Source organism: Rattus rattus, chromosome 2 (genome assembly GCF_011064425.1).
Source record: "Rattus rattus isolate New Zealand chromosome 2, Rrattus_CSIRO_v1, whole genome shotgun sequence".
Lineage (NCBI taxonomy): Eukaryota > Metazoa > Chordata > Mammalia > Rodentia > Muridae > Rattus > Rattus rattus.
This window is the reverse complement of record NC_046155.1, coordinates 175,499,056-175,526,362: the sequence shown is the minus strand read 5'-3', so window position 1 is coordinate 175,526,362 and position 27,307 is coordinate 175,499,056. Positions and strand designations below refer to the sequence as shown.

Sequence of the window (27,307 nt, the reverse complement as noted above, 5' to 3'; positions counted from 1 at the left end):
GAGAATTCATTCCCTCCCATTCTCTTTGCCTTTCTCTATAGGTCTCTGCCACAACCATAATGAGATTTGGATATGCAACCAGTTCAGAGGTCACTATTACTGTAGCTCTGTGGGTTTACTCAAAGCCTTCTATGCTCAAAAACATCAGATATGAAAGGGCGAGTGATGACTTTGACTCCTATAACCATGTTAGGTTTTTCACTGCTGTCTCTCTAACTCCAGGATCACTGTATGACTCTCACTTGCAGCTGTACTTGTATACACATCTGAGAGCTTTTGTACATACTGCACACACATACATATTTGTAAAATAAAACCAATATTTGTGAAAAATTTTGTTGTATTTATTTTTCTGAATAATGTTGATTCTTATCTTTTTACTAGAAATAACTTTGTATCACTTTGTGTAATACTTTTGAGTATGTATTATATAAGAATTAAGGATTTCAGAAGACAACTTCTAGGATTAGAATTTCTCATGTTATTACATAACACTGAGGTAGACTCAGTCCATCATATTTAGTGTTAATGGAATTAACTGCTTTGCCATCAAACTGTCTACAAATGTCCTTTAAAGATATTGATTTCCTTATAAATTATTATAGGCTAAATATGCCAATCTCTAATTCCGATGTAACCAACACTAAACAAATAATCTTTTGAATAATGATGGTTCTGTAGATGACAACAAAATATGAATAACTGTGACTAACTGTGCAATAACATTTTCATCCATTGCATTGCAGCAAAATAAGCTGAGTGTGTATAAAATATTGAATATAAGATATCTCATATTCTATACATCATGGATCAAAAAGTATTCACAAATCAGTAGATATCAAAACATGTGAATTTTCAAAATGGGGACATCTAGTTCATGAATAAACTCTCCAGGTTCTTCCTTAGCAGTTTTTTTAATTTACAATTATCATTTATTCTCTTCATTATTCTAACTGAGGTCTTGAATATTGATTTCCAGCATCCAACAGGTACAGGAAGATTCTCCTTTGTCATTTTCTCTTTTTCACTGACTCTTGCATTTACATGGTAACCAGATAATATATAGGGAAACATACTTAAAGCTCAAAAAGAATAAGTAAATAATATTAAAATTTAAGATGGGAATATAATATAAATGTAATTTTAGGGGAGATTAGTTATTATAATCAATTTGTGTAGAATGCCCTTATAACACAGTTTAAATATCAAATATTTCTTTGAAAAATCATATCTTCCATGAATTTTAAATGAGAAATTGTGGATGGCATTGCAGAATGTGTTCTTTATGGGGACATTGTTAATGATCATATGTCTATGAAGACTAACTTAGGGACGTGATATTTTGTTAATGCTGATACATTTGAGACCCAGTCAGTATCCCATTGTGGGAGGAGAATTGAAAAATAAGAAGATTTAGTGTAGCTGCAAGCACTCAATCTTGTTTTTGGAAAATTTATTTTCTAGGAAGCAGCGTAATCAAAGCATCTGCCTCCATATCCATAGTACTAGAATTTTGTGAGTCCAGGAATTCAATCACAACTGAATACAAAGGGCAAGCTCTAAGAAAAATTAGGTACAAACCACCATCAGGAGTTTTACCTATCCCTTCCAGAACTATAATATAATAGCATGTTAATATATTCACAATCCTATTTATTTAATTTTTTAGTATTTTATTTTTTAATACTTTTTACAGTGTACTCATTATCCCCTTCCCAATTTAATCTTTGACTACTTCCCCACATCCAAGAGGAAATCCCCACTTCCCCAATCCACACACCTTCTGTCTTAGTTTGGGTATTATTGCTATGTACAGACACTGTGATCAATGTAAGTTTTATAAAGGACAACATTTAATTGGAGCCAGATTACATGTTCAGAGGTTCAGCCCATTATCATCAAGGTGGGAGCATGGCAGCATCACAGCATCCAGGCAGGCTTGGTGAAGGAGGATCTGAGTTCTATATCTTCACCTGAAGGAAGCCAGAAACAGACTGAGCATCCCCAGGCAGCTAGGAGGAGGTACTCCAAGCCCACCCCCACAGTGACACACTTCCTCCATCAAGTCCACACCTTCTAATAGTGCCACTTCCTGAGCCAAGCATATGCAAACCATCACACCTTCCCAATCCCTTGTGAGTCCTGTCTCTTGGGGTTTAAATGTGTCTTCTTCCACTGAGGCCAGACCAGGCAGCCCTATGTTGCATCTGTGCTGGGGGCCTCATATCAGCTGATGTATGATGCCTGGTTAGCGGCTCAGCATCTGAAAATTCGTGGTTGTCCAGGTTAGTTGAGAATGCTGGTATTCTTATGGGTCACCCTCTTTCTCATGATATTCCAACTATTTCCAAATTTGAACAGGGTGCTCACTGGATTCTGTCCATTGTTGGATACAATATTTTTGTGTTTGAGACAAAAAAAACTTCTACCTTAGACTATTGACCAATACAATAGCTTGAAGAGGAACTATAAAAACAGACATATTCTGTCACATATGTGCTTCTATTGGAAATCAGATAATGTATTCTGATGTTATCTTTGTTGATTCTTTGTTTTTTAGTCTGATTGATTGTTTGATTCGATAGACAGTTTCTATGTGTAATCCTGTCTGTCCTGGATCTTATTGTATAAAAGGTTATAGATTCAAATGCCTTATCAAATGTACTTGAAGTTATAAGGGAGAAAATGTCAATTAAAGCAAAATGTTTAGAAAAATTTTAATACTAAATTGGGAATTATATTTCTCACAGAGGAGAATAAACAAGGGAATGAGTGCAAGATTTTATGGATAATGTATGTAAGATTGTTAGATACGATATTTCTAGATAACATTAGAGGAACTAGTGAGAGTTCTAAAACCAGATTTATGCACTGTAACCAAATATTTGGTGGGTATATAACAACTGTACATTTGACAGAATTTCTAAAATATCTGTTCAGAAACGTGATTTCTCCCTGAACTTTTGGATAGAATTTCTCTCTGGTTTCATTAAAATGATGTAAATTTTGGGTGCAAAGATGCAGCCAAGCATCCCTGCACTGGATGTCAAAATGGAGAAAATTTCAACAGCAACCATGACTCTGCCCTTGGTGCTATGGTAGACAGGAAGGAACGTGATCCAGACACTGCAGAACACTAGCATGCTGAAGGTCAAGAACTTGGCTTCATTGAATGTGTCAGGCAGATTCTTTGCCAAGAAAGCCATCATGAAACTTCCAAGGGCCAGTAAGGCCAAATATCCCAGGACACAGTAGAATGCCATAACAGATCCCTTGTTGCACACAATTATGATGTGACCATGCTCAGAATGTTCATCAATATCAACAAATGGTGGAGAAACTGATAGCCAAATTGCACAGAGAGTGCATTGCAACAGGGAACATATGGGAATAATGTAGTTGGGTGTCCCCGATACCAGGAAGTTTCTTAACTTTCTTCCTGTGTCTGTGACTTGAAAAGCCAGAAGCACAGTGATTGTTTTGGCCAGAACTGTGGAAACAGCCACAGTGAATACAATTCCAAATGTGATTTGCTGTAAGATACAGGTACCTCTGTTAGGATGGCCAATGAAGAAAAAGGAGCACAGAAAACAGAACATGAGTGACATGATTAATATGTAGCTGAGGATTCTGTTATTGGCCTTCACAATAGGAGTGTCATGGTGCTTCACAAAGACCCAAAGTACCACAGCTGTGAATGAAGACAAACAGAAGGCTATTAAGGCAAGAGCCATCCCCAAGGGATCTTCATAGCTTAGAAAAATCATGTCTTTCTGAATGCATCTGTTCTTTTCTGTGTTGGCATACTGGTATTCTGGACAATTCATACACAGATCCATATCTGATGTCCAAAGAAAAGTTTAGTTATTATTGATGAAGTTTTTCAAGTAAGGGTGTAGAAAGAAGCATGGCAGTGCTACTTTTGATGCTGACAATGTAATTTCAAGTACACTGCAGCATAGCATTACTTTCAGTTCATTATGTTCATAAATATGTAAGGGAAAAAATCAAGTAATTATTCCTTTGTCTATTTAACTTTGTTGATTTTACCATTTTAATGTTATCAGAAGGCAAAGATTTCCAAAACCATTTTCTGTTGTATGTTGCTATCAAGTTGATTTTGAACTGAGAGAATATTCCTTCAAAAACCACAAAGTTGTTGTGTATATTCTATAAATAAAAACCCTATACTCACTGTTTCCTGAGATCATTAACTATTTTATGAATTCATTCCCTGTGACACATTATGACTCATTCTTTACTGTAACAATACTTATGATAGGTACTTGAAAATTCACTATCTCAAAGTATTGACATAAATGTAACATTAAATTGAAAAGATAGGCTGGGTATATTTGTACATATTTATTTGTATGTGTTCATGTAAAAGTAAAATATGCATTATTGAATTAAGGTTATTCCTCTCATAAGTCATAAGAAGATGGTGAAGAATAATAGGAGATATAATATTAATGTTTGAAAAGTAGAAAGCATTAAAGGAATGACCTTCAGATGTATCTTCATATGGCAATAAGTAACCAAAAGTTCTGGTTATTTTTACTGAGATACATGAATATTAGCACTGAATAAAAAAACAAGGAAAACAAACAAACAAATAAAAATCTCTGTAGATACTTCCTACTAAGAAATATTTCACATTGATCCCCTTCTTATTTTGAATGCTGAGCATTTTCATCCTTGTCTCATCTCCATTCCTATGTGTCTCAGTGTCTATGAATGTACTCAACGGTGAAACCAGTATTGAAAAAAAAAAAAAAATCGACGTTATAATGGAGGAATCCTTGAGCAAGAGTTGCACCCTAGGTGGTTTATCTTAAGCAATAGGATCCAATTCCTAAGTTGCAATTCCTGTCATGGCTACAATATTAACTGTAATTTATTTTAATTTAATTCTTATGTCATTTCAGAGAATGTTGATGTGCTTCTTTGGTTTTCAGAATTCTTATCTTGAAAAATACATTTGCAGAGAGCTATTATTTGTTAAGTTGCCTAACAAAGAAATTGGTTTAACTATAGATAGACTATTTTGGTCTAGCAGAGAACCTGAGTTCAGATCCCAGCACCAATGTCAGGTGACTCACAAGTGAACATAAATATAACTCTATGCGTATTGTTTCTTCTTATGTGTACCTGTAAATGCACTATCTATCCCACATACATAACAATTAATATAATAAATTATTTTATGTACTTTTTGCAGAATTCATTGAAATATATATTAATTCTTTTTTTCATCTATCACAATTTTAGTATACTTATCAAAATTATTTTCAAGCAATATGTAATGTTGGAATGCATGACTTCAAAAGACAACTTCTGAGTAGGTGGTTTTAATAGACTTCAGGCATTAAAGAAGTAAACTCAGATTGTTAGTCTTAGCAACAAATTATTTCACTGTTGAACCAAGTCACAGGCATTATATGTCTTTTAAAGACTTTAATTCGTTATATAAATTTAAGGGCAAAGTAATAGAAAAGATAACCATAAATCTTTTGCATTTTGCCAACCATAAATAATTACTTTAATAATGGGTATGGTTTGTAATATACTGAATATGAGTCTCGTCATACATTCCACATCATAGGTTAGGTTTTTTGTCTTTTTTTTAGATTTTTTATGTATATATATTTCAAGTATTACCCCCTTTTCGAGTTTCCCACTCATTCATCAATTCCTTTCTGCCTCGCCAACCTGACATTCCCTAACACTGGGGTGTCAATCCTTGGCAGGACCAAGGGCTTCTCCTCTCCTTGGTGCTCAGCAAGGGCATCCTATGGTACATATGTAGCTGGAGCCATGGGCCTGTCCATGTGTATTCTTTAGATAGTGGTTTAGTCTATGAGAGCTACGGTTAGGTTGTATCGCTGGTCTTACATGGTCACAAGCACTTTCAGCTTCTTGAATCCTTTCTCTAACTCCTCCAATGGGGACCCCATTCTCAGTTCAATGGTTGGCTGTGAGAATCCACTTCTGCATTTGTCATGTTTTGGCAGAGCCTCTCAGGACACAGCTATAACAGGCTTGGGTAAGCATGCACCTCTTAGCATATACAATAGTGACAAGGTTTGGTTACTATAGGTATATGGTCTGGATCCCCAGGTGGTGCAGTACCTGAATGGCCATTCTTTCAATCTTTGTTCCAAATTTTCTCTCTACATCTTCTCCTGGGAATATTTTTGTTGCCCCTTCTAAGAAGGATGGAAGCATCCACTCTTTGGCCATCCTTCTTCTTGAGCTTTATGTCTAATCAAATATATTATAAACCACCTTTATATAGATTCTCTCTTTGCACAGAGTTTTTTATATCATGATACCAAGGCATATAGTGATTCTAGACAACAAAGAGCCAAATAACCCTATTAAAAATGGGGTACAGTGCTAAGCAAAACATTCTCAGCTGAGGAATATTGAATAGCTGAAAAGCACCTAAAGAAATGTTCAACATCCTTAGTCATCAGGGAAATGCTAATCAAAACAACCCTGACAGTCCAACTAATACCAGTCAGATTGGCTAAAGTAAAACTCTCAGGTGACAGCAGATGCTGGCAAATATGTGGAGAAAGAGGAATACTCCTCCATTGTTGGTGGAACTGCAAAGTGGTACAACCACACTGGAAATCACTCTGGAGGTTCCTCAGAAAATTGGTTGGTCTATTACCTGAGGAACCAGCTATACCTCTCCTGGACATATACCCAAAAGATGCTCCAACATACAACAAAGACACATGCTCCAGTATGTTCATAGCAGCCTTATTCATAATAGCCAGAAGCTAGAAAGAACCCAGATGCCCTTCAACAGAGGAATGGATTCAAAAAATGTGATAAATCTACACAGTGGAGTACTACTCAGGTATCAAAAATAATGATTCCTTGAAATTCATAGGCAAATGGATGGAACTAGAAAATCTGAGTAAAGTAATGAAATCACAGGAAAAAACACACGTGGTATGCACTCATTGATAAAGCTCGAATTAACCAAGTTGCAATCCACAGACCACAAGAAGCTCAAAAAGATTCTCCCACTCCTTCTTAAATTGGGGGACAAAAATATCCATAGGAGGGTATTCGGAGGCAAACTTTAGGGCAGAGACTGAAGGAACCACCATTCAGAGCCTGCCCCACACGTGGCCCACATATATACAGCCACCAAGCCTTGATAAGATTGATAAATCAAATAAGGGAATGATGAAAGGGACTGGATATAGATCTGAGAGAGACATCAAGAGCATGTAAAGTACAGAGATTAGCAGCATACCACTGAACTGAGAACAGGACCTCCTTGGTGGGAAATTAGAGGAAGGATTTAAAGAGCTAAAGGGGCTTACAACCCTATAAGAACAACAATGTCAACCAACCGGTGCTTCCAGTGGCCAAACCACTACCCAAAGAATATACATGTACTGACCCAGGGCTCCAACTGCATATGTAGCAGAGACTAGCATTGTTGGGGAACCAGTGGAAGGGGAAATCCTTGGTCCTGCCAAGGTTGGACCATCAGTTGCAGGGAAGGTAGGGAGTTGTTAGGTGGGTGGATGGGTGGGGAATACCCGTACATGGGAGGGGGAGGGGATGAGGCCTTATGGACAGGAACCCTGGAAAGGGGATAACATTTGAAATGTAAAAAAGACATATATCTAATAATAAAAAGTACACTCCTGTACATGCTAAGTGTCTTTAGCTAAGCAGTATGCGTGAGTCAAGATACCACATTATCCCATGTACAAATATGTGCAAATGTACCAACTTGAAAGATAAAGGCTGAAAAACTTATGAAAGAAAATGGGTTAGCTCTTATCCCCTCATTTCATGATTCATATCATATCTGGCATTGAACACAGCCCTCAGAATTTTACAAATTTAGCAGTTTCTCATAAATTTTGAAATACTTTTGACATATACTAATCTTACAGGGAATATTGATTTTGTACCTAGCAGTCTCATAATCTAGTCTAGTAAATATTATATTACATTTGATTTTCCATGGGATCCTATATGTCCATGATGTGCATAATCATATATAGGATGATATAGTGATGAAATATGACTAATTTAATTTCTTTAAAAATTGTGACTAAAATCTAATGTACATGTTATTTTACAATAAATTAATTATTGGGAAAAATCTTATAGAAAATTCCCTCATATTGCTTTTTTATTTCCTAAAGAGGTTTTTTTGTTTATTTCTTTGTTTGTTTTTGGTTTTTGTGTTGTTTTTTTTAATTTAATCTGCCATGAACTTTCAATGTACCAACATGCGGGTCAATGAACAAGGTATATGTGTTTGTTTTTTTTTTGGCACAGTTTTCTTAATTATTTTTATATCTACAACTAGTAAATTAGAAAACGGATATATTTTATATTTCCATTTGCCTTTTAGTTGACGTCATAAACCAAGTGGGGCAGAAGAGGAATATATATTTGCAGGATTTATCAGAGCAGCAAATACTCACTTGTTTCATTAGAAATTTCATTTTCTGGACAGGGACTACAAACAAAACAGCAGGCTGCCATTCCCTCCTTCCAGAATTTTCTGTATCCAGGACGACAATCTGCACTACACATAGATGAAGGCATCTGAGAGAAAAAAATTAGACACATACTAATAATGACTTTTAGCTATTTTTATTATGTTTTATATAAGGATACTAAGAGGTCAATGACCTTGTTTTATTTACACAAACAGATTGATATTTCAGTGTCCATTTTAAATGACCAGTATGAATTTTGGAAATACACTGAAGAAATGTTGGATAAATTCTGAATGTCTATTAATTCAAAAGTAAGAGCTGATGGTGAGCTGCATATAAAAGTTAGATATTGCAACCTGATGTGTTTTAGTTAATTATTTTCAATTTTGCACTAATTATTGTTAACAGACAGAGGGAACATTAATTGGGATATTTTTCTCAGCAAAAACTAGCCTGTCCTCATACCTTTCAAGTATTTTCTTATTTTGTAATTGATATACGAGTACCCATCTTACTGTGGGTTCTATAGCCAGAAAATACTGGGCATTTGGGGATCTATTTCTTAATCCCAGTCTCCAGATATTCACACTTGTCTTTCTTTGATTATAAGTCATACAGCATGTCATCCCATCCTCCTCACATTCCTACGATTAAAGTTTAATTAAAGCAACAAACAAGTTAGTATTTGAAGACATTTGAAAGAGAAACAATATGCCTTTAAACCACTGATAACAAATATGACCTTAAACAAATTACCGTTGGTAAAGCATGAGAGATTGTATGTAAGAAAACAGTGGAATATGCAGCACTGGTTTATTATGGTTTGAAATGATAAAATTCTGCGTAGTGACCTGAAATATGGAGTTTTTCATTAAGTCAAAACTCTGGAAAAGGCTGGATAAAACCAGTAACATGCATTCCTATTAAAATGATCCCTACCATGATGGTCATGGATTGTAACCGTTCGAAAGTATATGTCTCAAATAAATTATTTCTTCTAAAAGAAAACAATTAAGTAGTCTAAATTGTATTAAAGTTTTGAAGACTTATTCCTATGATTTTCATATTGTTGAAACAGGGTCATAACATGAAGTATCCCTAGATTAATACTCACAATAAAGATGAGAGTATATTTTCTCTTTTTCTTCCATCATTTTCTTTAAGTTTATGTTAACCCTTTGTAAGGTTTAAAAGGCACTTTTGATTTAATAAACGGAAAAGTGCATAGTTTTGTGATTCATGCTAATTTATTTTAAAGTAGTTTCTCTACATCACTCATAGAAGGTTTTGACTCATGGTATAGGGTAGACTGTCAAGAAACAGACAGTGATTTTCAGACCACTATTTATAAAGTTCTTACATAAAACATGAACCAACAAAACTGCTTGTCATTATTTCTGACTTTCATTAATAATAATTTTCTCTGTTTGTATTATAGTATTGTTAGTATGTTTTTGAAATAAAATTTCATGTCAATATGTGTTCCTTCTGCGCTATCACTTGTTTGTTTTTTGTTGTTGTTGTTTTGTTTTGTTTTTTTTTCTTTAACTCTCAATGAATTTTGGGCTTGATTAACGGCCATTTCTGAATGTTTATGGAAAATAAAGTAATTCTATATTGTGGGGTGTATTACACTCAAAGAATCTGCATGTGTGGAACCAGGCTTGCATCTCTGGATTAAAATCTATCTGTTCTAAGAAAATGATCCTTTTGTTGTGTGTGTTATGTTCTTTTGATGGGTGTTTTTGTCAAGAATTATACCATATATATCCACCAAAGATATTGGTATATGATTTCCTTTTTCCCTCTTATCACACATTTTAATGTTTTCCTCCAATTTTATGAAAAAAGTTCTCATTTTGTATGTGTATGTGTCTTCACACCTTCTGAAGGCACCAAAGAATATACTAAAATATAAAAAGCCTACTTGTCATTAATTACATTTAGCTAATATTACCAAAAATTTTCAGCTATCATTGAAAATTATTTTTTACTTTTGTCTGGTTGCTGTTATTACCATATTGATGTGCTTTAATAGCCATTTTCTTGTCTGTTTTACTTGTGCTGTCTATACGTTCCTTTGAAATTTTGATTATATTATTTAAAATTGTGAAGGTGTTTTTCAAGTTTATTAAAAGTCATGTTTCTGTGACTATGAATGTCTGTAATTGTATTAATTAATGAGCTTGGTAAATGTCCTATTACAAGGGAAAACATTTTGGAGTATAATGATAAATGTTTGCAACTATGAATCTTAGTATTTCATAACTGTGACATTAGTCTCACTCATATCAACACGGGTTCCAGAGGTTTAAGATAAAGGAGGAAATTACTCTGTAAAAACAACAATGACATGAAAATAATACTGTTAAATATAAAGGAAAGAATATCAAACAGTGGTGAAGAACAGTTTTATATTTGTTAAATTTCAGGTAATATTTCTGATATGTAAAATGTATATTTTATGCATGCATGAAATCTGAGAAGAATTCGTAAAACTATGTTAAAAATGAAAAAAAGAAATATAATACAGGAGCCGAGAAATTGGTTCCTGATATGACAAAAGTTTTCATTTCAGTATGTTGCAGTGTTTACTGTTGTGCAGTATAAATCAATAAGTTAGTATACACCCACCTTTCTACTTCCTGTGGCCAAATCAATCATGTCTTCATATAAGTGAAATTGTCCACCATGTGGAAAATATGGGCTGAACTGCCCTATCTTCACCTTAATCCTAAGGTGTTGTGAGCAATTCTGCATGTGAACAATGTCATAGTCTTCCTGCACTCTTACTCTCTCTTTCATAATCACTCTCTCCCCAAAAGGATTGGTGAAGTGGATCTTTCTCAAAAATGAGTGTAACTAAAAGACAAGCATTGCACAACAATGTACATACCATTCCTTAAAGTCATAAAATTTATGATAATTTCATAGTAAAGGCAAGAATGAAAGAGAGAAATCACAACAAAAGCAATTGGAAAATGAAATTTTCAGGTTTAAGTGGGTGTTCCTGATCCACTTGGATTGGAGCTTTGTACATTGTGATAAGAATAGATCAATTTTTATTCTTCTACATACTGACCTCCAGTTGAACCAGCAACATTTGTTTAAAATGTTTTTTTTTCCCACTACATAGTTTTAGTTCAACAGTCAAAGATCAAGTGACCGTAGGTGTGTTGATTCATTTTTGGGTCTTCAATTCTATTCCATTGATCTACCTGCATGATTCTGTACTAATATCGTGCAGTTTATATCAGTATTTCTCTGTAATAGAGCTTGGGGTAAGAAATGGTGTTTCTCCCGGATGTGCTTTAATTTATGGGAATAGCTTTTGTTAACCTGGATTTTTGTTATTCCTAAAATATTTGCAAATTTCTCTTTATAACTGTGAAAAATTGAGTCTGTATTTTGATGGGTATTGCATTTTATCAGTATATTGCTTTCAGTAAGATGTCAATTTTTACTATATTAATACTGCCAATCTATGAGCATGAGAGATCTTTCCACCTTCTTAGGTCTTCAATGTCTTTTTTCAGAAACCTGAATTTCTTGTCATACAGATCTCTTACTCACTTGGTTAGAGTCACACCAAGGTATTTCATATTAATTATGACTATTTTGATGGGTGCTGCTTCTCTAATTTCTTTCTCAGTCTGTTTATTCTTTTAGTAGAGGAAGGTTAATGATTTGTTTGAGTTAATTTTATATCCACTCCCTTTGCTGAAGTTGTTTATGAGCTGTAGGAATTTGGGGGATTGCTAAGTATACTATCTTATCATCTGCAAATAGTGATGTTTTTACTTCTCTTCCAATTTGTATCCCATTCTCCTTTCTTTGTTGTCTAATTGCTCTAGCTAAGATTTCAAGTACTACATTGAATAGATAGGGAGAGAGAGAGTTGTATAAGTGGATCAAGAACCTCTACATAAAACCAGATACTCTGAAACAAATAGAAAAGATTGTGGGGTGGTGCCTTGAACACATGGGCACAGGGGAAAATTTCCTGAACAGAACATCAAAGACTTACACTCTAAGATTAATGATGAAAAAATTTTACCTTATAAAATTGCAAAGCTTCCGGGAAAGGGAATAACACTCGAAATGTAAATAAGAAATACTCAAGTTAATAAAAAAAAATAGCAAAGCTTCTGTATGACAAAGGACATTGTCAATAAAAAAAATCAAGCAACGTATTTGGAAAAGATCTTTATCAATCTTACATCAGATGGAGGGCTAATATTCAATATATACAAAGAACTCAAGAAGTTAGGCAACAGAGAATCAAATAACCCCTTTAAAAATGGGCTGCCGAACTGAAAGAGAATTTTTAGCTGAGGAATATTGAATAGCATAGAAGCATGTATAGAAAAGTTTTACATCCTTAGTCATCTGGTAAAGGAAATGCAAAGCAACACTGAAATTCCTCCTCACACCAGTCAGAATGGAGATGATCAAAAATTCATGTGATAGTAGATGTTTTCCGGAATGTGGAAAAAAAATCCTCCATTGTTGGTATGATTGCAGGCTAGTACAACCACTTTGAAAATCACTCTTGTTGTTCCTCAGAAAATTTGACATTAGTACTACCTGAAGACCCAGTTATATCACTTCTGGGCATATATTTGACATATAACATATAACAAGGACACATTCTCCATTATGTTCAAAGCATCCTTATTTATAAAAGACAGAAGCTAGAAACAATCCAGATGTCCTTCATCAGAGGAATGGTTGCAGAAAAAGTGGTAATTTACACAATGGAATATTACTCAGCTACTAAAAACTATGACTCCATGAAATTCTTAGGTTAATGGATGGATATTAAAAAAAGTCATCTGGGGTAAGGTAACCCAATCACAAAAGAGTACATTGCATGCACTCACTGATAAGTGGATTTTAGCTCAAAAGCTATGAATACCCAAGATACAATTCACAGACAACCTGAAACTCAAGAAGAATGAAGACCAAAGTATGAATGCTTTAGATCTTCTTAGATGGGGGAACATAAATGTTCACAGGAGAAAATATGGTGACAAACTGTGTAACAAAGACCAAAGGAAATGTTAGGCAGATACTGCCATACCTGGAGATCCATCCCATATACAAACACATAGCCCAGACAATATTGTGGATGCCAGGAAGTACTTGTTGACAGGAGCCTGCTATATCTGTCTCTTGAGAGGCTTTGCAAGAAACTTACAAGTATAGAGGCAGGGTGCTCGCAGTCAACCATTAAACTGAGAATAGGGTCCCCAGTGGAGGAGTTAGAGAAAGGACTGAAGAAGATGAAGGAGGTTGCAGCCACATAAGAAGAACAACAATATCAAGAAACAAGGATCCCCAGAACTGCCTGGGTCCCAGGGACTGAATCAAGAGTACACAGGGATGGACCTATGGCTCCAGTGGCAAATGATGCAGAGGATAGTTTTGACAGGCATCAATGGGAGGAGAGGCCTTAGTTCCTGTCATGTCTTGGTGCCCCAGTGTAGGGGAACGTCAGGGCAGGGAGCTGGGAGGGAGTCAGTGTTTGTGTGAAAGAGAACCCATTTAGAAACTGGGGGAGGACAGATGGGATATTGGGTTTCTGGAGAGAAAACTGGGATGGGAATAATACTTAAAATGTACATTTAAATATCCAATAAAAGAAGAATATAAAATATTTTAAAAAATGAAATTATCATAAAATTCCCAGAATTTCAGTTTTATCAGACAAGACTACAAAATTCAAACTGACAAAAATGCAAAACCAAACACAGATTGCAACACACACACACACACACACACACACACACACACACACACACATATTAACCCAAAGAAAGGCTCACGTCTTTTCCAAGTCACACATATAATAGAGCTATACATATCTTTATATATATTAAACACAAATATACATACATACATGTTAACACACATATGTAAATATTTGGGCACAAAATCAGATACATATGCACAGATATGAAATACAGATATGAAATTACACAAAATATATTCACTGGCACACATACAAACACAGTCACACAAACACACACATAGGCTTGCACACACACACACACACACACACACACACACACACACATACAGTAAAGGAAAATGGTCAAGTAACATACAAAGGCAGACCTATGAAAATTGTATCAGACTTCTCAACAGAGAGATGAAAGCTAGAAGATCCTAGCCAGATGCCATAAAGACCCTTAGAGAACAGAAATACCAGCACATGATATTTTACCCATCAAAAATATCAATTAACAAAGATGGAGAAACCAAGATATTCCATAACAAGACCAAATGTACACAGTATCTTTTCACAAATCCAGGCCTACAAAGAAAGTAAATGGAAAACACCAAAACAATTTGGGAAAACATACCCTAGGAAAAGCAAAAAGTAATATTTCAACAAGCTCAAAATAAAACAGCCACACAAACATAATTCCACTTCTAACAACAAAAATAACTGGAAATAGCAACCATTGTACCCTAATATCTCTTAACTTCAATGTACCCAATTCCCCCCCAAAAGACATAGATTAATAGAGTGGATACATGAACATTATTCAGCATTGCGCTTCATACAATAAACACGCTCCAGTAACAAAGAAAAACAGCACCTCAGAGCGAAAGTCTGGAAAAAAATTCAAAGCAAATGCTCCCAAAAAACAAGCTGGAGCAGTCATTCTAATAATGAATAATATCTCCTTTCAAACCAAAGTTAACAAAAAAGTTATGTCATTATATTTTGTATGTATCAAAGGAAAAAATCTACCAAAATGAACTCTCAATTCTGAACATATATGCTCCAAATGAAAGGGAACTTACAATTATGAAAGAAATTTACTAAAGAACAAATAATGCACTGTATCACACACAGTAATAGCTGGAGACTTTAACACTTCACTCTCATCAATGGACAGATGATGGAAACAGAAACTAAACAGAGACACATTGAAACTAACTGAAGTTATGAACGAAATGGAAGAAACGGTTATCTGTAAAACATTTCATCCTAAAACAAAACAGTGCACATTCTTTTCAGTTTTTTTTGAAAGAATGAAATCTCATCAATTACCATCATGTTCACAAATGCAAAGCATATTTCCTTGTTTTGGCTCTCATTTTTCAACTCTGAGAGAAATTGATTGCCTTCATCATTATCTGAGATGAAAAGTCCAACTCAGTTCCAGTTGAAGTTTATAAAAGAGACCATTGCCAATGCTAGTCATGTATTCTTTGGAGTCATCAGATAGATATAGGGAAATCGTTCCAAAACTGGCCATATAATTATTCAACAGTTAGGCCTCAACAGATATAAGAAGATGGAAATATTCACATGCATCATATCAGATCACCATAGACGGAGCATGTGTACACTAGCAAGTTAACAACACACTTGCAAGCTCTAGAACAAAAGAAGAAAATGCACTCAAGAGGAGTAGACAGAAGGAACTAATCAAACTCATGGCTGAAATCAACAAAGCAGAAACAATGAATAAAGAAAACCAGGAGCTAGTTTTTTGAGAAAATCAAGATATGTCAACCCTTAACCAGACTAACTAGCAAGCACAGAGATAGTATCCACATTAACAAAATCAGAAGTGAAAACCAAGACTTAACAGAAACTGAAGAAATTAAGAAATCATCAGCTCCTACTATAAAAGCCTATACTCAACAAAACTAGAAATTCTGGATGAGATGGAGAATGTAGCACAATGACAGGGTGTTGTTGTTAGAATGGGTAGTGGTGAGTGGGAGCATTTTCATAGAAGTAGGGGGTGGTGTTGGAGGTGGAGGAAAGGGTATAACATTTGCAATGATAATATATAAAATATACAAAATAAATGGAAAAAAGATTTAATAATCTACCTTCAAGCAGTGAGTACTTGCTCTTTTGCCATAGCTGATTTCCTGATTATCAATTTGTTGCAGATTCTTTTCATGGAGAGCATGGGCCATGGCGTACACAGCATTGTATATACTATGACTATTGTCATTAAAGGCTATGTCAAACTTCTGTTCCATTAGCCATGCCAATGAGACATTGGATGAATTACTCATCAGTATTTTACAGTAAGATGCTGAGGATTCATATTTAAAGAAACTCCACTCTGGCATTAATAAATATAAATCCATGCTTTTGAGATGGTACCATGTGTGTACAAAATTTTTAAATCCAGAAATCGCATCATGGTGTTGTTGAAATGCTAGAGTTCCATAGAATGTTCCATGAGTAAAGTCTCTCTTACTTGTTGGGAAATACAACTCTGATTTGGTAACCCATATCCTCTGTATGACTGGAGATGTCCATGTTCTGAAACACAGTTCAATAATACTGGGTCGTTCCCCATAAATGATAATAACATTTGCGGTTGACATCACAATTTGATTGTAGTACATTTCAGTTTTTCCATATATTGAATTCTCATTGATTGCCATCATGTTCACAAAGGCAAAGCATATTTCCGTGTTTTCGGTCTCTTTTTTCAACTCTGTAAGAAATTGATTGCCTTCATCATTATCTGAGATGACAAGACCAACCCAGTTCCAGTTGAAGTAAAGTATGAAAGAGACCATTGCCAATGCTAGTGATGTATCCTTTGGGGTCATCTGATAGATATAAGGAAATTGTTCATTATCACTGAAAATGGAATGAAAAGGTCCGTAGGAAATCTGAAGGAACTACAATACAAAGAACAGCATGAGTTGAAGTCAATTTAAAAAAAAAACAAACTTATAATCATATTTACTTACAATGAGTGATTACCTACAACTTTTCCTCTCATTCCCGATTTAAATGATCAAAGTTAGAACCCCTGTACCTCCCCTTCTAATGGGAGCAGCCCACATAGCTCTTTGACAAAGATATAACAAAGCATATTTGCATGTAATAATAATTTCCATTCTGTCATTCGGTTTCTGTCTTTATATCTGTGTTTCCAATGTTTAGAGAGATTTTAATATATTTACAACTTTGGGATATTTGGCTATTATTTTTTTTAAAAAAATATGCCTTAATCCAGAAATACTTCCACTATTTAAGAGGGAAGTCTGATGCATAATACTGCCTTAGTTTTTAGGAACAAATATTCTTATCTTTCCCTACTTGAAGGTATTTTGTGTATACTAGAGTCTATGACTCACATAAAAATGCTAGAGATCTCCATTTCAGGATAAGGCTACAAAATACTCTGTGAATGTCTGCCTATCTCCTCCTTAGGAAACGGATAAATAGAACAAAGTAAATTCAAAAATATAAACACAATCTGGCTGCATAAAAGTGTTAGCAGCAGATCATATTCAAAGACTCATCTTACTAAATACTCAAACAATTTTTCTGCGAAATGTATCAGATGCAATCCACATACCACCTGAAGATTAAGAAGGATGACAAAAGTGCAGATGTTTCACTCCTTCTCAAAAGTGGGAACAAAAAATATTCAAAGGAGGGGATATGGAGGCAAAGTTTGGATCACAGACTGAAGGACTGAAGGACGGGTCATTCAGAGCCTGTTCCACATTATATATATATATATATCCACCAAAACTAGATAAGATTGATGAAACTAAGAATTGCATGCTGGAAGTGGAGCCTGACAGCAGCTGGATGTAGATGTCTCCTGAGGGACACAACCAGAATAAGGCAAATACATAGGCAAATGTCAGCAACACACCACTGAACTGAGAGCAGGACCCCTGTAGTAGGAACCAGAGAAAGGGCTGAAAGAGCTGAAGGGGCTTGAGACCCCATAGGAACAACAATGCCAAACAACCAGAGCTTCTAGGGACTAAGCCACGACCCAAAGTCTATACATGTACTGGGCTCCAAATCAGATGTAGCACTGAATAGCCTAGTAGAGGCATCAGTGCAAGGGGAAGTCCTTGGTCCTGCCAAGCCTGGATCCCCAGTGAATGGGATTGTTGGGGAGAGGGCAGTAATGGGGGGTGGATGTGAAGGGGAACACCTATATAGAAGGAGAGTGGGAGGGGCGAAGGGGCTGTTGGCCAAGAAACTGGGAAAGGGAATGACATTTGAAACGTAAATAAAAATACCCAATTTAGGGGTTGGGGATTTAGCTCAGTGGCACAGCGCTTGCCTGGGAAGCGCAAGGCCCTGAGTTGGTCCCCAGCTCAAAAAAAAAAAGAACCAAAAAAAAAAAAAAAAAAAAAAAAAAAAGAAATACCCAATTTAATAAAGATGGAAAAGTATATATATATATATATATATATATATATGATTTTAATATGTATACATTAATAAAAGAGCACTGACTGCTATTTTAGGGATGCTGAGTGGTTCCCAACAACCACATGGTGGCTCACACCCATCTGTATTGGTATTCAATGCCCTCTTCTCTTTTTTCTGAAGAGAGCAACAGTGTATTCACATACATAAAATAGGTAAGTAAATATTTCTTTAAAAAAACAAAACAAAACAAAGAAAAAAAACAAAACAAAAAGAGAAGTGCATGCGGATGAGAGTCAGATATAGATGTCTCCTGAGAGACACAACCAGAGTGTATCTAATACAGAGGCAAATGCTTGCAACAAAACATTGAACTGAGAACAGCACCCCTTTTGGAGGAATTGGACAAAGGACTAAAAGAATTGAAGGTGCTTGAAACACCATAAGAAGAACAATGGCCACCAACCAGAACTCCCATGAACTGAACCACTACCCAAAGATTATACATGGACTGACCCATGACTCCAGCTGCATATGTAAGCAGAGGATGGCATTACCAAGCTCCAAAGGAAAGAGAAGCCCTTGTCAAGGTTGGAAGCCTGGTGTAAGGGAATGTCAATGGGAGGAAGGGGGTTTGTGGGGAGGGGAACACACTTATAGAAAAAAGGAAGGGAGTGGGTATAGGGTGCTAATGGACCTGAGAAAGAGACTAACATTTAAAATGTAAATAAAAATATGTAATAAAAAAGATATTACAAGACATGCCTGAGAAGCCAGAGGAGACTATTCTCTGTCCACATTTCTGACTCTAGAGGAAAATGACTAGCACCATCTGGGTTCCCTGTGCACAGGTTACCTAGCGAAGGTGGGGCAGCTCTTCTGGTTGCTGCGCTCACAGAGAGCTGAAACCTGGCTCTGAGAAGTGACTCCAGGCTCCAAGACCAAAGTGACCTGCCTGGTGGACTCAGGTTACACACCCACAGGAACACCTAAAGATCAGGAGACAGGAACAACTACACGCCTGAAAGCAGAACACTCTGTTCCCATAACTGGCTGAAAGAGAACAGGAAAACAGGTCTATAGCACTCCTGACACACAAGCCTCTAGGACGATCTAACCACTGTCAGAAATAGCAAAACAAGGTTAACACCAGAGACAACTTGATGGCAAGAGGCAAGCACAGGAACCCAAGTAACAGAAACCAAAACTACATGGCATCACTGTAACCCAAATCTACCATCAAAGCAAACACTGAATATCCAAACACACCAGAAAAGCAAGATCTAGATTTTAAATCTCATTTAATCATGATGATGGAGGATGTCAAGAAAGAAATATAGAACTCCCTTAGAGAAATGCAGGAAAACACAAATAAACAAGCAGAACCGTATAGAGAGGAAATGCAAAAATCCCTGAAAGAATAACAAGAAATCACAATCAAACAGGTGAAGGACTTAAAAATGTAAATAAAAGCAGTAAAAAAGCACAAAGAGAGACAACCCTGGATATAGAAAACCAAAGGAAGAGACAAGGAACCATAGATACAAGCATCACCAACAGAATGCAAGAGATAGAACAGAGAATCTCAGGAGCAGAAGGTTCCAAGGAAATCATTGACACAACTGTCAAAGATAATGTAAAATGGAAAAAACTACAGGCCCAAAACATATAGGAAATCCATGACACAATAAGAAGATCAAACCAAAGGATAATAGGTAGAAAAGAGAGTGGAGACTCCCAACTCAAAGGACCAGTAAATATATTCAACAAAATCATAGATGAAAACTTCCCTAACCTAAAGAAAGTGATGCCCATAAACATACAAGAAATCTACAGAACTCCAAATAGATTGGAACAGAAAAGAAACTCCTCCCATCACATAATACTCAAAACACCAAGTGCACAAAACAAAGAAAGAATATTAAAAGCAGTAAGGGAAAATAGTCAAGTAACATATAAAGGCAGACCTAACAGAATCACACCAGACTTCAAACGAGAGGCTATGAAAGCCAGAAGTTCCTGGACAGATGTCATACAGATCCTAAGAGAACAAATATGCTGGCACAAGTTACTGTATCCAACAAAACTCTCAATTAACAAAGATGGAGAAACCAAGATATTCCATGATAAAACGAACTTTACACAATATCTTTCTACAAATCCAGCCCTACAAAGGATAATAAAGGGTAAAGCCCAACACAAAGAGGCAAGCTACACCCTAGAAAAAGCAAGAAACTAATTGTTTTGCAAGAAAACACAGAGATGACCAGAACAAACATAATCTCACATCCAAACAAGAATATAACAGAAAGCAAAAGCCACTATTCCTTAACAACTCTCAAAATCAATGGACTCAATTTCCCAATAAAAAAACACAGATTCATAAATTGGATACGCAATGAAGACCCAACATTTTGCTGCGTACGGACAACACACCTCAGAGACAAAGACAGACACAACCTCAAAGTAAAAGGCTGGAAAACAATTTTCCAAGCAAATGGTCTAAAGAGGAACCTGGAGTACTCATTCTATTATCGAATAAAATCGATTTTCAACCCAAAGCCATCAAAAAAGTTAAGGAAGGGCATGTCATGTTCATCAAGGAAAAATCCACCAAAATGAGCTCTCAATCCTAAAAATCTATGCTCCAAATACAAGTGCAACTACATACATGAAAGAAACCTTACTAAAGCTCAAAGCACACATTGCACCTCACAAAATAATAGTAGGAGATTTCAACAGCCCACTCTCATCAATGGACAGATCATGGAAGCAGAAATTAAACAGAGACATAGACAGACTAAGAGAAGTAATGAACCACATGGATTTAACAGATATTTATAAAACATTCTATCCTAAAACAAAAGGAAATACCTTCGTCTCACCACCTCATAGGACTTTCTCCAAAAATTGACCATGTAGTCGATCATAAAACAGGCCTCAACAGATATAGAAAGATAGAAATAATCCCACGCGTCCTATCAGATCACCACAGGCTATAGCTGGTCTTCAGTAACAATAAGGAAAAATACCCACATATACATGGAAGTTGAATAATGCTCTACTCAATGATAACCTGGTCAAGAAAGAAAAAAGAAAGAAATTAAAGACTTCTTAGAATTTAATGAAAAGGAAGGTGCAACATACCCAAACTTATGGGACACAATGAAAGCTGTGTTAAGAGGAAAACTCACAGCTCTGAGTGCCTAAAAAAGAAACAGAAGAGAGCCTATATCAGCAGCTTGACAGCACACCTGAAACCTCTAGAACAAAATGAAGTAAACACACCCAGGAGGAGTAGAAGGCAGAAAATAATTAAACTCAGAACTGAAACCAACCAAGTAGAAACAAAAAGTATTATACAAAGAACGAACAGAACCAAGGCTGGTTCTTTGAGAAAATCAACAAGATAGATAAACGCTTAGCCAGACTAACCAGAAGACACAAAGAGTGTGTCCAAATTAAAAAAAAAATAAGAAATGAAAACGGAGACATAACAACAGAGCCATAAGAAATTCAAAAATCATCAGATCCTACTACAGAAGCCTATATTAAACAAAACTTGAAAATCTGGAGGAAACACTTACTTTCCTAGACAGATACCAGGGACCAAAGTTAAATCAGGAACAAATAAACCTTTTAAACAACCCCATATTTCCTGAAGAAATAGGAGTAGTCATGAATGTCTCCCAGTGAAAAGAGCCCATGTGTGGATGGATTCAGTGCAGAATTCTATCATACCTTCATAGAAGACCCATAACAATACTGTCCAACTACTCCACAAAATTCAAACAGAGAGAGCGCTAATGAATTCCTTCTATGAAGCCACAATTACTCATAGACCTAAACCACACAAAGGCCCAACAAAGAGAACTTCAAACCAGTTTCTCTTATGAATATTGACGCAAAAATATTCAATAAAATTCTTGCAAACCGAATCCGAGAACACGTGAAAACAATCATCCATTCTGAGCAAGTAGGCTTCATCCCAGGTATGTAGGCATGGTTTAATATGTGGAAAACCTTCAAAGTAATCCACTATATAAACACTGAAAGATAAAAACCACATGATCATTTCATTAGATACTGAGAAGCATTTGACAAATTTCAACACCCCTTCATGATAAAAGTCCTGGAAAGAACTGGAATTTAAGGCCCATATCTAAACATATTTAAAGACATATACAGCAAACCAGTAGCTAATATTAAACTAAATGGAGAGAAACTTGAACCAATCCCAATAAAATCAGGGACTAGACAAGACTGCCCACTCTCTCCCTACTTATTCAATACAGTTCTCGAAATACTAGCCAGAGCAAACAGACAACAAAAGGAGATCAAAGGGATACAGACTGGAAAGGAAGAAGTCAAAATATCACTATTTGCAGACAATATGATTGTATACTTAAGTGACTCCAATAGTTCCACCAAAGAACTACTAAACCTGAAAAACACCTTCAGTAAAGTGGCTGGGTATAAAATTAACTCAAATAAATCAGTAGCCTATCTCTACACAAAATACAAACAAGGCGAGAAAGAAATTAGGGAAATGACACAATTCAGAATAGTCCCAAATAATGTAAAATAACTTGGTGTGACTCTAACCAAGCAAGTGAAAGATCTGTATGATAAGAACTTCAAGCCTCTGAAGAACGAAATTGAAGATCTCAGAAGATTGAAAGATCTCCTATGCTCATGGATTGGCAGAATTAATAATAAAAATGGCCATTTTACCAAAAGCGATCTACAGATTCAATGCAATCCCCGTCAAAGTACCAATCCAACTCTTCAGAGAGTTAGACAGAACAATTTGCAAATTCATCTGAAATAACACAGAACCCAAGATAGCTAAAACTATCCTCAACAATAAAAGGACTTCTGGGGGAATTACTATCCCAGAACTCAAGTAGTATTACAGAGCAATAGTGATAAAAACTGCAAGGTATTGGTACAGAGACAGACAGATAGACCGATGGAATAGAGCTACCAGTCTAAGAATGGTTTGTTATCATGCCGTTGCAAAAAAAAAAAAAAATACTTCAGATGATATGATCCAATTACAGGGAAATTTTGTAAAATGTAATTCTGTTCCAACACAGTTTAATCACTCATAAGTAAACTTACAATATCACCATGATGGTAAATGATAGTTTTACTATTTGAAATTTTAAGAATGATAATCTGAATTTATGATCAATATGAAGATAACTTATATCTGGAGACAGAAATAATATTCCCTATGTTTTGGAACAACACGAATCAAGCTCTGCCAATAGAGATTTGTATAAATAAAGAAACACTCTGACTGGTAATCAGTCAAGGCTGCAAGTTTCTCTCTGCCATCATGCCAGACTCAATTCTTCATGGTTTCCTAACTTCTTCCTTTCTGGAAACTGTCAATATCTGGAAGTCACTCCTGGTAGAAAATCTATCATGTGTCTGATGAGTAAGTATTGTAGACCTACATAGGATGATATAAGTATAAATCCAATCTCATCCATTAATTTTCTTAATATCTTTAAAAATCTCCCAAAGAGAAATGACATTAATAATTCCTGGCCTATGATAACTCACATGAGGAAATAAGATGTTCAAGTGAATGAAAATATCTACAGATGGCCACAATTTCGGTCCCATAAGCATAAATGAACACATAGTCTCTTCATTACAGACATAATTAGGAAAAGGCATATGAAATATTTGATTAAGTAAGCGACGTGGGATATTTCCATCACAGTTGCCCAATGTATGTTTTATAATCAAAGACATGTTTGGTAAAAGATCAGGATTTCTGTTTATTTCATCCACTGTAAAGGCTAATGCCAATGCATATTTGTGGTATTTGGTTGTTTTTCTGTAAAAAGAGCACAGTTTTATTATGAACAGATGACTATACATGATCAATTGTACTCAATATAAGCACTATTCTGTACTAGAAGTTTCTGCATCTGATCTCTAAAGATGGAAACAACTGTCTTTTGTTCTGAGATTGGATTGATATGATAACCTAGAAAATAGCAAACACTTTAAAAGTTCATGTCAGTTTGTCTCCTATAAAAAAGATATGTTATTGACCTATTTTACAGAGAGGATTTCCATCTCTGTTTTTGAATGCTTGATCAGAAAGTAAATAGAAAGTCACAGATATAAATCAGACAAAAACAATAATTTTGACTATGTCTTGATTTTGAAATTAATAATCAATATAAACATGTGTGCTATGAGAATCATTGAGTTCATGGTATTTTCTTGTGAAGTTAATTGAATTGGTTAAGGAAGTGAAAACATGATTTATTTTTCAATGCATAATAATCTTTCTGCAACAACTTTGGTTCCTGTACTGACAATCACTTACAATGAGTCGCCAATATTCTTAAAATGTCCCACCATATCTACCTGCCTCTTGTTAATTTTTCTTTCACTTATCTGCGGAAAGAAAAGCTTTTCTAAATATATTAATTCAAATATCAAACATGCATTTGGTAAATCATACATATTTATGCATATATTTGTATGTATTGAGCAAGGATTATTTAAGTCATAAGAGGAAATATTTCCGAGTATTTGATAAAATACTTTGCTGCAGACTATCCTCACATCAAATGTGCAGGTATACACTTGTGCTAGGTACTTAGTGCAGAAATTATGAGCTTGCCCCACCACCCAAGTATCACTCACCTACTTACTATTTACAAAGGAATGTGGTATATTCACTCTGGGTATTTCTCATCTTTATAACTTAATTTCTAGGAAACATCTTTGATGACATTTCCAGTTAAAATAAAATAATCCTGGCATCCTACTGAAAACTAGGAAAATAAATAAATTGTAGTGATATTTGTATTTGCCAGTATTATATGTTTAAAATATAGAAGAAATTTTGATGTACTATGTTCATTTTCTTTGTAATAAATGTGGGCCACAAGACAGTGGGGATGAAATAATACCATATTGTGTTTATGTTTATGTAAAGACTAATATTTCAAGGCTCAACCTTGTTATTTAATAAAATCTAAACAATAAACACTAAGCATTACCTATATACCTAATGATTCAATTTATGTAAAAACAATGAGTTTTTAACCAAAAAATTGTGTCCATTTGTGCTTTCAATCTATACACTATAAAACTGGTGATTTTAGGATATTCTCTATTACCACACACAAAATGTTCAATTAAAAACGTACTTATATACAAAAGTAATTGGAGAATAAACCTTGTGCATTGCTCGAACTACTTCCTTCAGTGAAACGTTAGGAAACATCCATTACTTAAGCTGTCTGTGTAGCCTAGGAGTAAGAAGGGCTGTGTTTTAAAACAACTATCAACAACTCACTAAAATAAGTATTGTTACCTCATTTGTATCATGTGCACCTATATTTTCTAAATTACTGCAAAATGTCTCATAAGATATCAATATCATAACGGGTTCAGAGATTAACAAACTTTGACATCAAAAGAGTAGCCATGTTTCTAAAACAATGACAAACATCTAATAGAAAATTGCTGTATCTCAGTATGCAAATGGTCCAACTGTCCCGCACCAGAACTGTAACCTGTGCCTGTGACAAGGGACTAAAGGAGGCAACACTGTTATTGATAGCCTCACTATTCTAAGAATGTAAACATGCCATTTAATTCCATATTTTTCAAATATATTTTATTCTAAAGAGAGAGTGCCAAACTGAACTTTATAAAAGACAAAAGCCAGTGATTGTACATGAACAGTGTGAAGCACACGGTCACAGGTCTTTTGGATTTTATCTTTTAAAACATGTGGATGTCTTGCCTGCTAATGACCTAAATATTCCTTGTTCATTACATACAAACATATACATCCAGACAGTCATACAAAATATAAATTTCTGAGCATAAAAGTCTTTCCTTTTCATACTTGTGGAAACACTTGAAGGCAAGAAGTGACCACGTGCAATGAATTTGAGAGGGTGTTTGTAAGTATGTAACGTTTTTGATAAATATAAGAACCATGGATATTAATAGAACCAGTATACGCTATCGGAGCAACACATTGATGAAAGAATTGTCAGCAGAGTTTATGAAAGTTATTTGGAAGTACTTAGGATAAAACTCAATAAAATATTATGAGATCAAATTCAATAAGCCACCATTGTCTAGTTTGCAACATAAATAGTTATTAGGAGGGGTTTATGTGAAAGATCAATGTAGATATTCCTTTCTTCTTCAGCTTCAAGGCTTTAAGTCTTTCACCTAAAAGAAAAACAAAACCTTCAGTGGATTAATTAAAAGGAGAAAATAGGATAGTATCTGTAAATAATTAAGCTTGTTTAATGGGATTCAGATTTAGTAACATGACAGAAGACTCAAGGATTTGCCTAATCTTCAACCTCAGAGCACTCAATAAATATGAAAGATGTCATTTTCATGAAAAGTACAAATGCACTTACAGGACATTCAGAGTCTGGTTGAAATAATCTTTCTCCATAGGCAACTGACCTGCCTCAAGGATGAAGTAACAACTTGTATCCAAATCTATATCCTTGACTTCATTCAAATTTATTTTCCAAAAGCACCTGGGATCAACGGAATTTGCCATGAGAAGTGGAATGTTGAGGATGAAGAATACTATCATCAAAATGATCATATTTTTTCCAGCCTTAAA

General features: G+C 35.2%; 1 protein-coding gene across 3 annotated transcripts; it reads right to left on the bottom strand.

Moving 5' to 3' along the window:
- Positions 1-1,440: 1,440 nt before the first annotated feature.
- On the bottom strand, positions 1,441-27,307 carry LOC116894527 (vomeronasal type-2 receptor 116-like). 3 transcript variants are annotated; one of them, XM_032896229.1, is made up of 6 exons: positions 27,093-27,307; positions 24,241-24,520; positions 16,350-17,162; positions 11,124-11,351; positions 8,472-8,595; positions 1,441-3,691 (listed from the first exon to the last, which is right to left on the bottom strand). In XM_032896229.1, the coding sequence occupies exons 1-6, from the start codon at positions 27,287-27,289 to the stop codon at positions 2,937-2,939; spliced, it is 2,397 nt and encodes a 798-aa protein (XP_032752120.1). In that variant the 5' UTR covers positions 27,290-27,307; the 3' UTR covers positions 1,441-2,936. The 3 variants fall into 3 exon arrangements, with proteins under 3 accessions (XP_032752120.1, XP_032752118.1, XP_032752119.1); XM_032896227.1 differs by having other exon boundaries at positions 2,937-3,841; positions 27,093-27,289; XM_032896228.1 differs by having other exon boundaries at positions 2,937-3,841; positions 24,280-24,520; positions 27,093-27,289.

Coding starts and splice junctions, on each gene's coding strand:
- LOC116894527 (XM_032896227.1), bottom strand. CDS start 27,289: ATGATCATTTTGATGATAGTATTCTTCATCCTCAACATTCCACTTCTC. Junction 17,163..24,240: donor TGAACATCTTATTTCCTCAT/GTGAGTTATCAT, acceptor TTTGTATTGTAG/TTCCTTCAGATTTCCTACGG. Junction 3,842..8,471: donor TGAAATTTCTAATGAAACAA/GTGAGTATTTGC, acceptor TTTGGACATCAG/ATATGGATCTGTGTATGAAT.